We start from the raw sequence: 20,194 nt of genomic DNA, 5'->3' as shown, positions 1-20,194 counted from the left end.
TAATATAATCATACTACCATTATAAACAAAACCAACAATACATCCTTAACATCATCAAATATTTAACCAGTGTTCAAATTTATCAGTTGTCTCATAAAATATTTAAAGAATTTGTTTTAATCAAAATCCAAATAAGGTACATACATTTCAACTGGCTGATATATCTCTTAAGTCTCTTTTAATCCATAGGATTCCCTTCCATCCTTCTTTTTCTCCCTTAAAATTTAACTGTTGAAAAATATGGGCCACTTTCACAGTTTCTCAGAGTCTGGCTCTTGATGATTGTATTGTCATGGTATTGACATGTTCCCTGGTCCCCTGTATCTTCTATAAATTAGTAGGTCTAGACCTTCGATCTGATTCAGGTTTGATGTTCTGGCAAGAATACCTCATGTGTACTTGCACCTGGTTATGTCTAGTTGTCTTTTTTTCTTGTAATGCTAAGCAGCCATTGATCCTCAATGCCTAGATCTATTAATTCATTATGGACCGCAAAATGGTGATTTCCTAATTCTATCATTCCTTCTTTCCTTATTCGATGGCATACTTCAACAAAGAGAAATTTCCCCTCCTCTATCTGTTTGATCATTCTGAGGAACAGTTCATAAAGGAAACATAGGATAAATACTTCGATTTTTTCCAATTGGTTCCTTAGCATCCTTCAAAGATTCACTATACTGAGGATGACTTGTTGATTTTTTTTGGTATCGTCATTAACACATGGATTTAAACTTAAATGATGTGCTTTAATCCACTGCAGTTACTACTGCTCAAACCATCCCCTCTTTAGCCAGTAAAAATCAATTCATGCTAGTTCCTGAGCACTTCTGACATAATTCTAATAGCCTTTTATGGTTTCATTGGTTTCTAGCATTATAAGGTGTCCTGGGCTCATCTTGTACATTTTCTTTCTCAGACTTGGATTCTACCAGTTCTTCAAGGAACTTTTCATTTGGTTTTTGTTTTTTTGTAAAAAAAAAAAAAAGAGTATGGAAAGACCTCTCCAAAGCATTCACCCAAAACACACTATTGGTGGAAGGCAAGTATTGAGAGAAAACAAGAAAATAAGATATCTGTTCTTGAAGGATCCTGACAACTGTTCTAATTTTAAAGAAAAACTATGAAATGCAAAGCCTTTTGAAACATAAAAAACAATGATTTTTTATAAAAATTCAGCTCTGCAATATACTGAGTGATATAATTTTAATTTCATACCAAAAATAGCCTTTATCTGAAAAATATCTTTATATTGTTAAAGGCACCATGTTGTTATAATTCATAATTTATTAGTTTTTGCTAGGAAATTTCAAACTGCTTGAATCAAAAACAGTAAGAAATCAGTTTCCTTCTTAAATATCAATCTTTCTCAGAGTGTTTTTTAAGTTGAATAAAACAAGCAACATTCTCTACCATGAAGCTACAAGTGTCCTTAATAATTCTTGTCAATAATCTATGAAATATTTTCTGGAGAGAAAAATTTAGAATACCAAATTAATAATAATCAAGTATTGATAACCCAAGAGGGCAAAAAGAGAAAAGGAGAATAAGAGCAAGAACTAAAGAATGAAATTGCATCATATGAAGAACATTGTAAGTACTTAACCAAGAGGCAAACAAATAACTTTAGGAGTTTCCAAAAAGTGCAGAGGTGGTGAATTCATACCTCTAACACAAAATTTTTGTAAGTAAATATTTGTGGTAAGCAAAGAGTGGTTGATGCCTGGTTGACCGAAAACTAAATAAGGTGAAGGGAAAAATGCAATAAGACTACCTGATCAAGAGTACGAATCGCTTCCTCTGAAGATTCATAATCTGAGAGTTTAATCAAAGCCTCTGCTTTCAAATGAAGACAAAGATTCTTCTGATGAAGATTGCCACCAGACACACCAAGATTATCTATGTTCTTCAGAGCTGACAAAATTAAAGACATCTGAATGAAGACAATCATATCACTTCACTTTGTTTTTTCTTTTTAAGGGTAACATATAACAAATTGTAGATATAGATAAACTGTCAAAACAATATACATGAAGAATAATTCAAAGCTAAATATAAATTCTTCCCTGAACTCTTTATGAAAATATCTGAATTTGAAACAGAACAGATCAAAATTTAAAACCTCCATCTTCACGTAACGTATAATAAAACTGAACATCCTGAAACACAACAATGGCTGTCTATATCTGCTACATAATAGAGGTTAACCCTTAGCCAAAGCATCTGTCACAAAAATAGCACATTAAGGATAATGGAAGGGAAAAGAAGCTGAATTAGGATGAACCAAGGTAAACTGTTTCCCAACTGCAGAGGCAAGGTCACCAGCCAGGCCAAGAGCAGTGCATCATTTCTCTGATTTCTTACCCCACACCTGACCTACGTGAGCACATGCAGATAGGCTCTAAGATACCTCTCCTTGTCCATTACCTACATTGAAGGAATCAAGAATCTACGTTAGAGTGAAGGTCACAGGTCACACAAGAAGCTTCCCTGTTACAAAGACAGAGCATCACCACACAAGCTTAAACTGACTTTGTCAAAATTCCAAATGTAGGAAACTTGATAAATACTCATTGCTGGTTTAAAAATATAGTAGTAGACATGCACACAGACTTGGTGTGGTTTTTTTTTTTTTTAACCTCCTCAATGAAATTTAAATTAGTTGGTAACTTAAAATACAAAATAAAGCACCATTATCATTCTCCTTTAAGATGAAAAGAAACAGCGTTGGCCACCCTGGAAGATGTCAAGAATACCTTGATTGCATGAAAGAACAGCTTCCTTAGGTTTATGCATTCTGACTTGGGCTTCTGCCAGATGATACCATCCAGCTGTGCAGAGAGGGCTTTCCTTTAACCCTAAAAGGATAACAGTAATCACAAAATCCAAGGTTTCCATTATGACTGAGAGGAATGGCACCACAATCCACTCCCCAAATCAGACTCCTCCCCGCTCCCTTGTAGTCCATATCTAGTCAGTCACAAAGTCACATTGATTCCATGGCCCACCACTTCAGTTCAGACCTCCATTATCTATCCCAGATCAATGCAAGTGCTTGCCATCTACTCCAATTCATTCTCTATACTGTGGCCAGAATACTTCTAAAAATACAAATGGGATTATGAAATTCCCCTACTTAAGACTTTCTGCTGGTTCCCAGCTGCCCTTTGGATAACATGCAAACCTCTTAACAAGGTTTGCAAGGCCCCTTTCCAGCCTCAATTCTTGTCCCCTCCTGCTCCCATACTTTATTTTCAAATCTTGCTGAACCATCAGGAGTTCCCTGAACACCAGCTTTTCTCTCACCTCAGGCTATTTCAACTCTTGGCCTAAAATGCTCCTCCCGCTGCCAGGCTTGTATTTGTCATTCAGACCTCAATATGAAAGAGAGTTCATCCAGAATTGTCATACCTGATAAGACTAAATTAAAGCCTCCTAAGCATGGAGATAGCATCCTTATTTTACATGGAGATAGTATCCTTATTTTACAAACGAAAACACTGAGACACAAAGAGTTTAATTAACTTTCGTAAGGTCTTGAAATTAGTGAGTGGCAGAGTTGGAATTCAAACTTAAGCAGACTCCAGAGTATTTAAGTACATTTTTTTGCTGCTATCCTAAATATATATATTCCTTAAAGAAAGGCCCAAAGATAAATGCCTGCTAACAACTATACCTCATGTTATACGTTGCACACTGAACACTCACCTTCTGTTAAGCTCCTAACAGCATCTTCGTACTTTTTGTCTTGTAATGCTTTAATGCCTAAACCAATGAGACCTAGACCACTTTTTGAATCCATTTCCACTAATCTACAACAATACTGTTCTCCCTCATCAGTAAGGCTTCCTGGAATTAAAAGAAAAAGTTATTAGCATACATGTAACAATATGTGCCCAAACCTGTACACTTAAATGCCAAGAGCTGTCTTACACATACACTTCCATATCTCGATTCCAGGAATTTGAAACTTAAATAGACCAACAAATGTAGAAAACATTAACATCTCATAAAGAAAATGATGTTCCTTCTTCTTCTTAAATACCAGAAGTAGAAACCACTTTACACACAGCAGTATGGGTAAACTGAACTTGCTGTCGTACTCAAGGGTTTCAAGCAAGAAACCTACTGCTACTTGCCACAAGGCTAAGACTCAGCCCGCTGTGTGCCACCGGGTCTCCCTTTGCTATTCAGCAATAAGAACTTTGGTTGTTAGATGAAGGAATCCCTGTCAAAGGACAGTATCTTTGCCAGCCTCTCTCCCTGGACAACAACGTGCTGCTAGAGATGCGGCAGCCAAGATGCCAGATGCAGTGGACTCTTCCAGCAGCCCAGGATCAAAAGACAGCCTACTCAGCAGGATCCTGAACAAAGACGTAGTCACATTCTTCTTAAGTTTACATTCAAAACTTTCTTCTCCTATATAAGTTAACAGTTAGGCTTATGTAGTAATCATCCAATGCCTACATTTTGAGTTTATTTTGGTAAAAAAAATTAGTTTAGAAGACACTGTAGGTTCTGTTATATTGTATTTCCATTTTCTCCAACCTCAATCATTCTCAGAATTCCTGTTCCCAGAAAAGCACAAAAACAGGTGGAAAATATGATTTCTGTTTTGAGAATAAACTGGAACTACTACTGACCACTTTAATAAGTTGTTTAATCACATACTGAAATTCTTAAAAAGTAATTGAGACAGTAATTTACAACTTGAAGCAATAAATAAGGGGAACAAATAAAAATAAATTATCTGAAAAAGAGACCTGATGCTTTAATATCTCTATAAAACAGCCCCAAACCACATATGGAACCACTGTTTCAGTAACAGATGTCAAAGGTGAATTCTTTGCATGATACCATTTAGCTTATATATTTCAAAATTTTTAAAACCAGATATATAACAATGTATATAATCCCTAAGTAATATTTTATATATTAATTTAGAAGTCCAAGTCAGCACCAAAAATCCTAAGAATTCATAATGGCTAAAGAATTAAAACTTCAATACTGTTTGGTGAAATATGAGAATAAACTGGAAGAAATACTATCTTGGTTAATAAGCCAGTAAAAAAGACACAAGCCTGCTTCTAGACAAGAATTTCCCTTCCATCAATATGTTCTCACTATCGCTTCCATAAATATGAATTCCAAGAATAGACATGCCTAGTTCCATACACCCTATATCCTCCAAAAGCAAACCACTGGGGCCTTCCCCCCACCTTTTATATCCAGCGGTATTGTCTAAACTAGATATCAAAATAACCTCGAGGACTTGTTAAAACAAAAAATGCTGAACCCTACTCTCAAAGTTTCTGATTCAGTAGGTCTGATATTAGACCTGAGAATTTGCATTTCTAACAAGTTGTCAGGTGATACTGATGCTACTGGTCCAGAGATCATACTTTAAGAATCACCAGTCTACAGTATTTAGCAATACCATATACCAACTGTATTACTAGCTTTATAACATACATACCCTGCCTTTGTTGCCTCTGTAGCTAAACAGTAATTTCTGAAGGGTAGGGACTAGTATAGTACCTTGTACATGTAGCCATTCATTAAATATTGTAATGATCCTTTAAAAATACCGTTATGAATTGATGTCCCAAAAGGCTTAGTCTATTAATAGGTAAAGGCTGAGAATTACTATGGAAAATTAAAAACATTCACCATTCTAAAAAAGAAAATAAAATGGCTACTAAAATTTTACCTTTGATTTCTATCCAACTGAGTCAAAACTCTCTCTTACTCCACAGAAACACAATTCATGATAGTCTATCTTGGCTATAAAAACTGCCCTTATTACAGAAAACACACCTGGGATGAAAAGAAGAAAAGCCAATCATGCATCTTTTCTAAAAAATCATCCATATTTAGGGTAACTAAAAACTGCACACAGGTGAGCAAAGTGTGAATAGGCAGATGAAAATAGTTTCCAAAAGGTCTAGGATTAACACAAAAATCTTTTAAACAACGTAAATTTTCCTAACATATTCCCCTTTGCTAACATCTGGGAGCACAATTATAAAAGCAAAAAGAGATTCAAGGAGACTATATTCACGTCTAGCCCTGGATAACATACTCTCTACATAAGACCAAGTGGCACTTAGAGGATTTCTCTACAGTGTTCACAAAAACCATCAACAGTAATAACAACACTAGTGATCCTGTGTAAAGAGACAGGAATATTCTAGCTTCAACTCTCAATCCACTTCTTCTCCATACTAAGTCTTGTTGAAAATACTACCTAAATAAATGTGGAGGATAAAACCAGAAAGGAAATAGACTTCATTGTTTTTGAATAGAAAAGTGTTTATTTAACTTATCTGCTCTTTTTAACATTTAAAAGAGTCTAAGATTCCAGATTTAGTGACTTTAGAACAGTTTGTCAATATTATTTTTATTTGTCAATAAGGCAAGGTAGACTTGGAGCTGATAAAAGATGTTCTGAAAAGGTTCAGAGTAGATGCTCAGTAATACCTATAAGAATTCTGTTTCCTAAAGTTTATCACAAAAAAAGGCAAGAGGTTTTTTAAAATAACTAATTTATTTCTGACATCCCAAAGAAATCCAACAGTGCTGTAGAATTTTTCTTTTAAATTAACCTAGCTTGGCGGGAGAAAAACAACATGTACTCATTTTTTAATTTCCACCTGGATTTTCTAGTATTTCTGGAACAGAAAATCTTAAACTCTTTTCTGTTTGGATTTGAAGAAACAAGCTTTCTTATCCTCCTGCATTTCAGCAATAAAGCAAAACAAAATAAATCAAAAAGGTCATTTAGCATGAAATAACATTTCATCAGATGACAACTGTGAAAGCTATTCACTACTTGTTATGTGAAGCTTTATAAACTGAGTCATTTTGCAAATGAGTCTTCAAGCCTCAACATACAAAGGAGGACAAAAGAGAATGAAATATATTTGTCCCCAGTGGAAAAGAACCCAGTGATTAACTGCTGTGAGGCAGCAAATTCTGCAGGCACTAAAGTACTCTGGGGGAGGATAGATCAGCCTTTAAGAGACCTCACAGATTTTCAGAAGTTATTAATACATAGAAAGTTTGGCTTAAAGGAGCAATGAAAAGAAGGAAAAAAAGAAATCATTAAGCACAGCTTCCTACTCTCCTACATTAACTGTTAAACTTCCACCCCAAAATAATGCTTCAACTCAGAATGTACCTAAGCCTGAATTGCCCCATTCCACAAATCCTTACATCCAACATTTCGGCAGGGAAAGAAGTCTTCCTTGGAGTACCATACATGTAAATATCCACCTACCCACTCCCTTTGCCAGGACATTGTAATTCTGCAAAATACCCATCCCCAAACCCTCTTTGAGAATGTTTTGTGTTTTTTTTCCACAAAAATCAACACTCTCTCTATACAATCTGATAATCCCTTTGCTATCTCTTTACTAAAACATTTTGTCAAGTACTGAATTTATGGGCAAAACTCTGCAGACTATTTGTTGAGCCTATTGCTTCTATAATTTTGTAGGCTTTTTGATATACTAGGGCATATTTACTCAACAAATCTACATTATAGGCTTATATGTACCTATTAAGAAAACATTTGATCAGTCCTCAAAAAGAAACATCAGTGTATCTTCTTGTGCCAATTAGCATGTAAGCACATCAAGAATGAGGGAATGGCACAAACCATGAATAGCTGAACAGGAACAGAGAGAAAAGGGTGAACAGCCAAGAATTTCGCAATAGCAGAAAAAGGGATGAAGGGATGAGTACCAGAGGCCACACAATAAAGAAAATCAGTCCACTTATCTTGGGAACACACTGGGTCTCATGCTAAAAGTTGAAGAAACTGGGTGACTTAGAACTATGCTTCCTATTAGAGGAAAACAAACAAACAAAAAAACCACACACAAAAAAAATCATAGAAGTCTTCCCTGGTGACTCAGTGGTTAAGAACCCGCCTGCCAATGCAGGGGACACGGGTTCGAGCCCTGGTCTGGGAAGATCCCACACGCCGCGGAGCAACTAAGCCCGTCCACCACAACTACTGAGACTGTGCTCTAGAGCCTGTGAGCCACAACTACTGAAGCCCGCGCACCTAGAGCCCATGCTCTGCAACAAGAGAAGCCACTGCAATGAGAAGCCCGCGCACCACAACAAAGAGTAGCCCTCGCTCAATGCAACTAGAGAAAGCCCACGCACAGCAACGAAGACCCAACACAGCCAAAAATAAATTAATTAATTAAAAAAATATCATAAGCATGCTTCCTGTACTGAAAGTCTCTTAGCATGCCTCTTCCTCCTTGACCTCAAGGCAACGTCCATAACATTAACTAGCCCTTTCTTCTTGAAACTCTCCTGCCAGAAGAGATACTGCAATTCTCTTTCTCCTCTAAAAGCCTACTATCCCCCTCTCACACTTCCTCCTCTTCTCCCTTAAATGAAGTCAGTCCGTCCCTGGATTGCTTCTTTTTATACCTGCTAACCATTTCTTCCTACTCTTTTCCCATTGCTGTATTCTAAGTTCCAATTCAATCACTCTGATTAAAAAAGACAGCCCTGGGCTTCCCTGGTGGCGTGGTGGTTGAGAGTCCGCCTGCCGATGCAGGGGACACAGGTTCCTGCCCTGGTCCGGGAAGATCCCCACATGCTGCACAGTGGCTGGGCCCGTGAGCCATGGTCGCTGAGCCTGCGCGTCCGGAGCCTGTGCTCCGCAACGGGAGAGGCCACAACAGTGAGATGCCCGCGTACCGCAAAAAAAAGAAGACAGCCCTACCAAAGGCCTCCTAATCATAAAATTATTTGCTCAATCTCTCAAGACAGACCTCCTTTCTGAAATGCTCTTTCCTTGCCTTCCGTGTTGCTTTGCATCGGCTCCCCCACCCTCCTCTCTGACCCTCTTTGCTTCTCTGTCCTCCATCCCCTCTTCCCCCTCTTCCCCCTCTTCCCCCCTTTCCCTTCAAGGCAGCCAACACTGCCCAAGGTACAGTTTTCACCTTTCCGCCCTTCAGGCATCCTCTGAAGTCATCCACTCCATTCACTTTCACGTACACGCAAACGGCTTCAAAACCTTGTTGATCTCTCATGGGCAAATCCTGATGAACATTTCCCTCTGAATGCCCATTAACAGCTCCTCTCAACAACTTACCTTTCGTACAAACCATCATTCCATATTAGTGCAACTTTTCAGGAGAGTTGAAAGTTAAAATTGATTTCTCCCTCCCTTCACCTCTAAGAAATCTCTTCCATTTTTGCATTCACCTGTTACTTTCAATTGCTGCTATCATATTCCCAGTTCATTCATTCCTATAGTTCATTCATTCCTAGCATCACTTATTCTACCCAATCTAGCCTATCTTCTGTACAATCTATCCTGCACACCATATTAGTTTAAGATTTTATACTTCATAAATCTACTCACTACAACACTTTTAATGTTTTCTTTCCTCATGTTAGTGAAAACTGCTCTTGCACGTGTATCTTTGACTCAGTTAAAGTAAGGAAAAGGGGGTCTGCTTACTTCTCACCATAAAAAAATCCAAAACTGAAGAGTTCTGGACTTTAATTCAGACACCAGGGGGAAAAAAAGTACAAGTTGGACTTACAAGGGAAAGTTAGAGTGGGGAGAGCCAAGATAAGTGCAATGAGACTTTTGTAACAGGAATTTTCCCTCATTTATCTCAAGCAGTTGTTTTCAACCATTTTTCAATTATGAAACATGCGATGGTCATTAACATACAAAGCATTCCCATGTCTATACTCATTTAGCAACAAAGTGAAAAAACTTAAATGGATTAGGAAAGCTCTGCAATAATTTACAATCACTACCACACTGGTGCTGGTACTGTTATTTCCGTTCCAATGACTGACTTCTATGAATTATATTCCTATCAGGTGAATATAGGAATGGACAGGAATGATATTCAAATTCTTTTTAAAACACCTATTCAGCACAGACACTGGCAAAACAGACAGCAGCTATTGTGAAAACCAATATGGTCAACATCCTGTAAACTGACAAGCACAAGATATCCACAGCTATGAGTTTTGGCAACTCCCAGAAGGCTAGCTGCCATCACTTCTCTCTCTTCCCCCAACAAAAGTACACAAAGAAGCAACAGCATGAAGCATACACTAAGACACACTCTCTGACTTGAATCTGCTCTGTTTAATTAAAAAAGTAGATCATTCACAAACTTCATCACTTTATCATACTATAGTATTTGTAACAAATGTCGTTGTGACCTTGACATACCACATAACATCAACACTGAGAATGTTAATCTTTTACAAAATCTTTTGCATGACATTCATATCCCTGTGTAATACAGTCTAACTTACTTAATCAAAATATATCTTAGTTATTCTTTCTACTACAGCAAATAGAACTATTTTACTATTCCCCCAAACCACACCTAGTCCCATTCCTCTGCTCATGCCATGTGGTGTATCTTTCACCTTCTCCTGTTCATCTAATTTCTGTGGAAAATTCAAGACCTTCTTCAATTCTTACCTTCAAAAATACTTCACTGATCAACAATAAACTCAGTAGCTCATAATTCGTCTGTGTCACTATACCTTCCTGTATTTCTTAGCCTTTTCATGTGCACAAAGAATACGTATTGTACTTCCTCTCATGTCCAGAAATACTGAAACAATGCCTTACACACAATGGGCACTAAAACAATTTTTGATTCATGGCAACATCACTCTCACACCTCTGGGACACACAATATAACAAAGAATAAATTACCTGTTTCAATTAAATGCAAACAAAGCACTTCTAATGGATACTGTACAGTAGGATAGATGTTTATCATTCCTTCACAAGCCTTCTTCAACCTAGCAGTCTCATGAGGAAACTTGAAAATATAAAAGTAAAATAAAGTGAGTAGCAGAAAAATATACTTGTGAGCACTTTCCTAATTAGAATAGAAAGTCACATTAGAGATTTTAAAAATCAACTTACTTTGGATAAACATTGAATGAAATGTCTATAAAGCACCTGGTGATCTTCACTAGGAATCTTATCTGATAAGTCCAGTGCATTCTCAAAAGCAGTTAAGAGCTGAAACAAAGACACAAAAAGCTATTAACTGTAGCACACTTAAATGACAAATACAATAAATAGTTGAACACAAAAGACTTACTTATACAAACCATACCCTTAACTAGTAACTACAAATGTGTTTTATTGTCTAGCCCTACAATTTCAATGAGGAAAAAAATGTATAATTAAGTTTGGAATACATCTAACTCCAACTGGCCAGCAGACTGCACTGAACTAATAAGGGATAGCTATAAATTAGCGACATTAATTTAACAAAACATTCTTGTAAGTGCTTGCTGCTCCCTACTAACTAGTTGAGAGGTACAGTCTCATATGTTAGTATAGCTGTTACTGCTCAGATCACTTTTAAAACATCTCTTCTGAAACCACCAGCACAGTCTTTGGAACATCTTCAGGATAGCATATCTTCAATCTCAAAAAAAAATTTTTATTAAGTTATACTTTTGGTAAAAAACCAGAGGTATGACTGAACTATCATGAAATCATTCTTCTTACATAGTAGCATTAACTGAATTTGAAGAAAATTCCAAAAGAAGCCTCCTAAATATTTCCTCAGCAAGGACAGCAATACCAGAATCCAAGGCAAGCACTTTAAAAAATACCATTCATGGGACTTCCCTGGTGGCGCAGAGGTTAAGAATCCGCCTGCCAATGCAGGGGACACAGGGGGTTCGAGCCCTGGTCCAGGAAGATCCCACATGCCACGGAGCAACTAAGTCCGTATGCCACAACTACTGAGCCTGCGCTCTAGACCCCGTAAGCCACAACTACTGAGCCTGCACTCTAGAGCCCGCGAGCCACAACTACTAAAGACCACATGCCTAGAGCCCGTGCTCTGTAACAAGAGAAGCCACCGCAATGAGAAGCCCATGCACCGCAACAAAGAGTAGCCCCCGCTCACCGCAACTAGAGAAAGCCGGCACACAGCAACGAAGACCCAATGCAGCCAAAAATAAATATTTTTTTAAATATATAATAAAAATAAAGAATACCATTCATTTGGTTACGTAAGTTCTACATTTTTCAAAATGAATTTCCATGACTTTATAATAAAAATTCCTAATACAGTTCACCACCTCAAATTTTCATTTTAAGGTATGGTATAAAGTCTGCATAAATAAGTAAAATTTTACTGTGCTAATAAAGTTTAATGATCTTGCAAAAAAAGAAAAAAAAGAAGAAGCCTAACAAACAGTCTAGCATAACACGTTAAAAAAAAATAGTAATGTAATCCACGTGGTAAATATGTGATACATTTTTTTCTGAACAGACTTAAATAAGGCAGAGTATCACTAGCATTCAAGGTGAAAATAACCCTCCCCCCAAAAAAATCCTTTTATCCTATTTAACAATTAGAAATCAATTCTTAAAATGATAAGTATAATTAGTTCTCTTTCATGGAGGAGTATAGTGTAGATAATTCAAAATATTTTTACTTATTTTGACATGTGTTTGATATCCTGGTAACTGATACTATTTTAAGGAAATAAGTCATAATATGAAGACACGGTTTAAAAGAAGTTAATAAGTCACCTAATTTTGTCAACGTTCAATTTTTTTCCACAACTGAATCTTTACACAGATAAACCAATACACAAACAAATGCAAATCTTATTCTCATGTTTTTATTCCTACCACTTAGGACATGCCTGACATATAGTAATAGGTTCTCCATAAATATTTTCTAATTAAAGGAACAAATTAATGAGTGAACAAATGAACAAACATATAAAGAAATGAGCTTCGAATCCTATATGGAGTCTGTAATTGTTCACATTTAAAAATTCTATTAAATTTAGCAAGTGTACATTGAATGTCTATTTACTATAATATGAAATTAAGTTTACTTTTAAACTTACAAATATAAAAAAATAGAATGATGAAAATATTTTCCAATTACGGTTCAAAACCAATAGGTTTTTTTAAGTCTTTTTTAAAAAGTCTTTTCAATTACTTGAAAATGTGTACATTAAAAAAGAATATTTCAGGCTTTCCTGGTGGCGCAGTGGTTGGGAGTCCGCCTGCCGGTGCAGGGGACGGGGGTTCGTGCCCCGGTCCGGGAGGATCCCGCATGCCGGGGGGCGGGTGGGCCCGTGGGCCATGGACGCTGGGCCTGCACATCTGAAGCCTGTGCTCCACAATGGGAGAGGCCGTGACAGTGAGAGGCCCCCGTACCACAAAAAAAAAAAAAAAAAAAGAAATATTTCTAGGTATAAGTACTCTAAATACTAAATATAAATACTCTAAATAAAATACTCTACAATCAACAAGGGATTAAGCTCCAAAATATACAAACAGCTCATACAGCTCGATATCAAAAAACAAACAACCCAATCCAAAAATGGGCAGAAGCCCTAAATAGAAATTTCTCCAAAGAAGACATACAGATGGCCAAAAACCACATGAAAAGATGCTAAACACCACTAATTATTAGAGAAATGCAAATCAAAACTACAATGAGGTATTGCCTCACACGGATCATAATGGCCATCATCAAAAAATCTACAAACAATAAATGCTGGAGAGGGTGTGGAGAAAAGGGAACCCTCTTGCACTGTTGGTGGGAATGTAAATTGGTGCAGCTACTATGGAGAATAGTATGGAGGTTCCTTAAAAACTAAAAATAAAACTACCATATCACCCAGCAATCCCACTCCTGGGCATATACTTAGAGAAAACCACAACTCGAAAAGATACACGTACCCCAATGTTCATTGCAGCACTATTTACAATAGCCAAGACATGGAAGCAACCTAAATGTCCATCAGCAGAGGAATGGATCAAGAAGATGTAGTGTATATATATACAATGGAACATTACTCAGCCATAAAAAAAGAATGAAACAATGCCATTTGCAGCAACATGGATGGACCCAGAGACCGTCAAACTGAGTGAAGTAAGTCAGACAGAGAAAGACAAATATCATATGATATCATTTACATGTGGAATTTTAAAAAATGGTACAAATGAACTTGTTTACAAAACAGAAATAGAGTCACAGATGTATGTCACAAATTTATGGTTACCAGGGGGAAAGGGCAGGGGAGAGATACATTGGGAGATTGGGATTGACATATATACACTACTATATATAAAACAGATAACTAATAAGGACCTACTGTATAGCACAGGGAACTCTATTCAATACTCTGTAATGAACTATACAGGAAAAGAATCTAAAAAAGAGTGGCTATATGTATATGTATAACTGACTCACTTTGCTGTACACCTGAAATTAACACAACATTGTAAATCAACTATGCTCCAATAAAAAGTTAAATAAATAAATAAATAAAATACTCTAGTTGAACTGTTAAATCTGAAAGTAATTTAGTACTCTTAGTTCATAAATGTAAAGAAACACACCTTTAAGGTACAACTTTTTAGAAATTATAGCAGTTTTGCAAAAGCCAATTTCATAGTATCTTTTTTTACGGTGATTAAGTAACTGATTTATTGTGAATTCTTATGAATACAAGGAAGTAAAATTCTGATACCCTGAATATTATTTCCACTCTGTCCAGACTTAGTATGAAACTGTAGGCCTGTAGTTCTGATTTTATCAGGAAGAGCTTCTATGAATTTAAAACTGAACATTTATAAAATATCTAGTCTGACATACAGTATTTTTCTATATCATATTGTTATGTTTCCATTTTCTAAATTCAACTAAATGATCAACTTTCATGACACAAACTGTGGGGAATAAATGGCTAGTACCAATTGTTGGGTCTCATTATTCTGATCCTCAGTACTCTCAGCCAGCAACTGGGTCAATTTCTTCCATAGCTGATGAAGTTCTTGGTTTTCTGCACCTCCTTCCTGCCGTGTCTTTATCAATTTGTGCCATGTTCGGGCCACCTATCAGAGAGATTTAAAATGGTTACTTTATCTAAAATACTAAAATGCTATTAAAAAAATTTTAAATCTATAAGTAAAAATATTTTTATCTGCTAATACACAAAAATAGCAAAAGCACAGAACTCCATCTATTATGAATTCCATAAAAAATAAGATGATTGGGCAAGTCCACATAGTGCTTATATTACAAGTATGACTGAGATACCAGAGTACATACAGGGATAATGACTACATGCCCCAATCTTCATAACCTACAGCATCAGGAGTCGTACACCACAAACAGGACAATAAATTCTACAGATGATATTTTTACTTATTTTATTTATCCCTGCCCAGTTTCAAAAAAGTCTGGAAATAATGACACCTGAAATTTGAATTCCAAGTTACAGTTTTCAAAGCACTGTGATTCGTTTTGATACCACACTACAATTAATTTTCTAAATTTTTCCTTAAGCTAAAGGAAAGCTTTCTTTTAATAATGGTTTTATTAAAAGAAATCTACTACCCCAGCAAATCATTAACCAACCTCTACGTGTTTCTTTTCTTGGTAATACAGATCCACAAGTTTCTTACAGACATCACACCACTTCTGTTTGTCAACACTTAGAATAGAAGAAAAGGATTTTGAATCTGATTAATGAAAACAACTGAGGACTTAAGACACAAAAATTAAAATATCCCCAAAATAATGTCAGGCACTATTTTAAATTAGAACATATCCTCTATCACACTATAGTAAAATTTTATAAAATGAGTATCTCATAAAAAAGAAAAGGTTTAAGAAATATTATCTTCTATTATATTGACTAAAAATAATATCAAATTTCTCAAATAAGTCAATCCCCTTACGATTAGTGTTTCAATCACAATCAAGAGATTCTGTAACAACAGTTTGAAAGAAAAATGATTCACAATTCCCAGTAAATGTCTGGAGTACTTCTATATAATTTTGAATCAGTTTTATTCTAATTCAAGCCATTAAAGAAACTAGCCTTTCCTCACATATTGATTACCTTTCATAAAGATCCAGGAGCTTTTGGTAAACACCAGGTAAGTCATCCTTAGCATTTATGTGATTACATTTCTCATACAAGCTTGCTAACCCCTAAAAGAGGAAACAATAGAGATTATTCTTCCAAAGATATCTAGTGTGCTCATGTTTATTTTGCTAAATAAACTGACAATCTATGAAGATTATTTATGATAGAGATTATTATAATCTACAGATGAAATAAAATGTCTGGGATGTGCCTCCAAATAATTGGGGGTAGGAGGGAGTAGGTGAAAAAATACTGGCCATGAGTGAGTTTTTACTGAAGCTGGATGGTGGGCATAGAGGGGTTCATTTTACCATTCTCTTCACTTTTGAAAATATACTTGAAGTGTTCCACAATAAAAAAAATACCTTTTAATCATTATTATGCAACCTTAACATCTAAGATGTTACCATGTGACACTACTTTCACATGGTCAAACAAGAAAAATCCAAGTAGTCTTTGGAAATTGTCATTTTTGCTTCAAATAAAGATCAGATATCCTAAACCAATCAGTACATAATAAAAGCTGGCATTAGGGAGATGTTACTAGATAACCCTACTCATGTTGCTGTTCATGTAAACCTGAGACAAACAGGTTCATGTTCTCCAGAGCCTACTACCCCTATTAATCATAGTTTCCAAGATGTGACTGAGATATGAAACAGCTATTAAATATGAAAAAGCTGGAGAAGCCAAGTAAAAACCACGAAGACCATTAAATGAGAAGAAGGAATTTAACTAGTACTCAGAGACATAGAATTTCAAATTTTTTATATTATTTCATTTTTAAAAACATATTTTAAAAACATAATATACATTTCTTTTCTCTCAGGTAAGCATAAAGAATATTCTTCATAAGTCTCTAATATGCACATATAATTAAGTTGGAGATTCATATAGTCATGTTTCAATTTCTGTCCTAACATTTGGAAATAATCCATTGGATTGGAGATTAAATAGTGGTAAACAGCATTCTTGGCACCATTTTTTTTTTCAACTAATTTTCAGGTTTAGGAGATCAATAAATTTAATTTTTTTTCTTATTCTGAGTAAATGGAGGTTTAAATACTAAATTGTAAAGCTGTTAGCTGTATTTTGAAAAATGGGAAAAAGTTCTTTCCTATAATATAGTAAATAAAAATGTCTACGTACCTGCCAAGCTAGTAATTGGTCTGGCTCTAGCTCAGCAGCTTTCTTATAGGCACCCTGGGCCTGATCAGGTTGTTCTAGCTCGGCTGCAGCAACACCAATAAAAACCCAGGCATTATAGTTATTTTTCTCTTGTTTTAACACTGTCTGATTAAAAAATTAAAAGAGAAGGTAATTAAATTTCGGAAGCTCATGGACAAACAATAATCAAAAGACAGTCTACCTAGGAGTCAGGAAATCTGGATCTACCACTAAATGGACAATCTTAAGAATATCACTTAACCCCTGTGGTCTTCAGTTTCCTCAGGGAGAGGGAGTTGGACTGGATCAGTGACTGTAAGGGGTATGAAATATGAGGTATATTTTTAAAAAGCTGCCCAAGTACTCCTGATGCCTCTACCAAATGCCTCCCTCTGTCCCTTGAGAATACTGAGTATGAAAAGAACAATAAGATCATTCTTACCACCCAACCATCCTGCCTGCCTCCATGCCACACTGCTGCTAGTCCCTCACAAAACTATTTCCCATATCATTTCACCTTATCCAATTCCCATATTTTCCTTCACTATGATAACATCTCTCCATATTTAACAGATTTTTTTCATTGAAATTATATGCTAGGAAAGTAGGTTGACTCCAGTGTGACTGTACCAAATATGTTCAAAATAAATAGTGGCGGGACTTCCCTGGTGGCACAGTGGTTAAGAATCCGCCTGCCAATGCAGAGGACATGGTTTCGAGCCCTGGTCCAGGAAGATCCCACATGCTGTGGAGCAGCTAAGCCTGTGAGCCACAACTACTGAGCCCACGTGCCACAACTACTGAAGCTTGTGCGCCTGGAGCCCGTGCTCTGCAACAAGAGAAGCCACCGCAATGAGAAGACTGAGCACCGCAACGAAGGAGCCCCCACTCGCTGCAACTAGAGAAAGCCTGCACGCAGCAACGAAGACCCAAAGCAGCCAAAAATAAATAAATAAATAAATAAACAGTGGCAATGAATGTTTAAACAACACCTATCAACTAGAATAAAAATTATATGCAGAGCTGCTTTCAGAAGTAACAACTACTTGCTAAAGTAAAATAGCTTGAAACAGAAAGCAAAGATGTTCTAGTGAAAGAAAAAACTAGTAGCTAAAATGAAATTAGCTCTTAAGGTTTTACATATTCTAGAGAAAATAAGAACATTTCCAGGAGTTGAAGCAGTCAGATTATTAGGCTTTTGTGCATCCACATAACAGTCCTAGCAATCTGTCACCAATATGCAGCACCAGCTCCATTCTATCCCATAACACTACCTCCCAAAAAACCAGCAACAATGAGGTAACCACCAAAGCTGAGCTCCAAATACTGGGGCCTTATTAACATTTGTGTCCCCAACACCAAGAGCAATGACTGGCACATAACTGCTGAGCAAACGATAAATGCCATAGTCAACCCACAATCGGTAAGGAGTGGCTATCTGCCTGATGACCAGGTTTTCAGAATCTGAAACAGGCGTTTAAGGAAATAATTATAACAATGTAGTGAAAGCAAGCATGGAGTGCTGAAATAATGTGAAGAAAAGAGTATCTGACTCCAAACTCCATCCACACAAGTCAGAGGCTCCCTGAAGGGATGATTATACTGGGTTATAGAGGCACACAGGCAGACAAGGTGATACATCAGGCAAGACCCAGCAAATACACTAATCTCTTCACTAAAAATTTCCTTTAGTCTCAATCAACACTCTGGTTACTACACATAAGTAATCATACATTTGCCACTGACTAGTTCCCCATCTTTGCTTTCCATTTGAGTCTCTATGGCATAAATTATAGGAATTCATGTCTGAATCAGAAAGAAGAGTGCTATGGCGCTGCTGTATATAATAAAAGAAGCAGATTCAGATGTGCATTAGTTAGATCAGCCTAGTGCTGAAGGAAACAGTCCCTCCCCTCCCACACCTCCTTCTTCTCTCCCCATTTAAACAGACTGCCCACCTTCTTCTGTATCAGGATTAGTCCTGTCGTGGTCTCCATCCCTGCTGGGCTCAGTCACCACTAGAAACCTAACCTCACAAGGGCATCCTTCACCCCTTAAGGCTCTCATCCTATACTGTTATGTATTTATTTCCCCCAATCTTACCCAATTCTCTCCCTCCCACTGTCGAAACGCTTTATTGTGACCTCTGGAACTCCCAATCTGGACAGCCAAGGGCCCTCTCTATTTTCAATCTTTCTTTTAACTGTACTAAGTTCTGCCTCAACGAAACTCGGCTATTCCCCTACAGATCTTACATGCTGCAGCTGATTTCTTTTCTCGAACATCCCACATACCACCAACCAGCAGGTGAGAAAAGGGTTCTCCTTGCTCACACTGATACCTACATTCTTCCTCTACTCCTTCGTCCTTCAAAATCCCCAGTACTTTTTTTTTTTTTTTTTGCGGTACGCGGGCCTCTCACTGTTGTGGCCTCTCCCATTGCGGAGCACAGGCTCTGGACGCGCAGGCTCAGCGGCCATGGCTCACAGGCCCAGCCACTCCGCGGCATGTGGGATCTTCCCGGACCAGGGCACGAACCCGTGTCCCCTGCATCGGCAGGAGGATTCTCAACCACTGCGCCACCAGGGAAGCCAAAAAAACCCCCAGTACTTTTCAAGGTCAAGCCATCTGGCTATACTACAAAAAATATCCTTCTTGTTGCTACCATCTACCAGCCTCCTAGGAACTCCCCTTTCCTTCAGTGAAAATACTGTATTCTTCCTCTCCACTTCAATTCCTTTAATCATTCTAACATTCATGCAGACGACCCAATGAATGCCATGGCCTCCCAGTTACTTAGCCTCAGCATTACTCAGTCATCCAAAACCTGGGTTTCCAGTATGCACCTCTCCTATCCTCCCAGTTCAATCACTGTAATGGTAACAATTCTTTAACCTCTGTTATGTCCAATTTTTTTTTACCTCACCCCCTTTGCATTGTCACCCCACTGCTCAATTCTTACCTCTCATTTCCCATCTTTGACTCCATGACCAATCACTATTATCACTCCCTTGCAAACACCCTCAACTCCTTGGCCTCTCTTTCCCCTCAACTTTCTTACTACCCACAGTTGAATTCCATCATG

At 37.1% G+C, this 20,194-nt stretch overlaps 1 protein-coding gene across 13 annotated transcripts in view; it reads right to left on the bottom strand.

Moving 5' to 3' along the window:
• TTC37 (tetratricopeptide repeat domain 37) overlaps window positions 1-20,194 on the bottom strand; it is an 88,831-nt gene that overhangs the window by 56,619 nt on the left and 12,018 nt on the right. For 12 of the 13 annotated variants that reach the window (XM_032625823.1, XM_032625822.1, XM_032625814.1 and 9 more), the window contains 9 exons: window positions 17,092-17,235; window positions 15,916-16,007; window positions 15,429-15,504; window positions 14,762-14,902; window positions 10,940-11,038; window positions 10,724-10,832; window positions 3,706-3,846; window positions 2,754-2,855; window positions 1,772-1,911 (listed from right to left, as the gene is read on the bottom strand). In XM_032625823.1, coding sequence (XP_032481714.1) covers window positions 1,772-1,911; window positions 2,754-2,855; window positions 3,706-3,846; window positions 10,724-10,832; window positions 10,940-11,038; window positions 14,762-14,902; window positions 15,429-15,504; window positions 15,916-16,007; window positions 17,092-17,235 — 1,044 coding nt within the window. The remainder of the gene's footprint in view (window positions 1-1,771; window positions 1,912-2,753; window positions 2,856-3,705; window positions 3,847-10,723; window positions 10,833-10,939; window positions 11,039-14,761; window positions 14,903-15,428; window positions 15,505-15,915; window positions 16,008-17,091; window positions 17,236-20,194) is intronic. The other variant, XM_032625826.1, reaches the window with a different exon arrangement.

Source organism: Phocoena sinus, chromosome 3, assembly GCF_008692025.1.
Source record: "Phocoena sinus isolate mPhoSin1 chromosome 3, mPhoSin1.pri, whole genome shotgun sequence".
Taxonomy (NCBI): Eukaryota; Metazoa; Chordata; class Mammalia; order Artiodactyla; family Phocoenidae; genus Phocoena; species Phocoena sinus.
The sequence above is the reverse complement of the archived record's forward strand: the minus strand, read 5'-3'. Positions and strand labels throughout refer to the sequence as shown.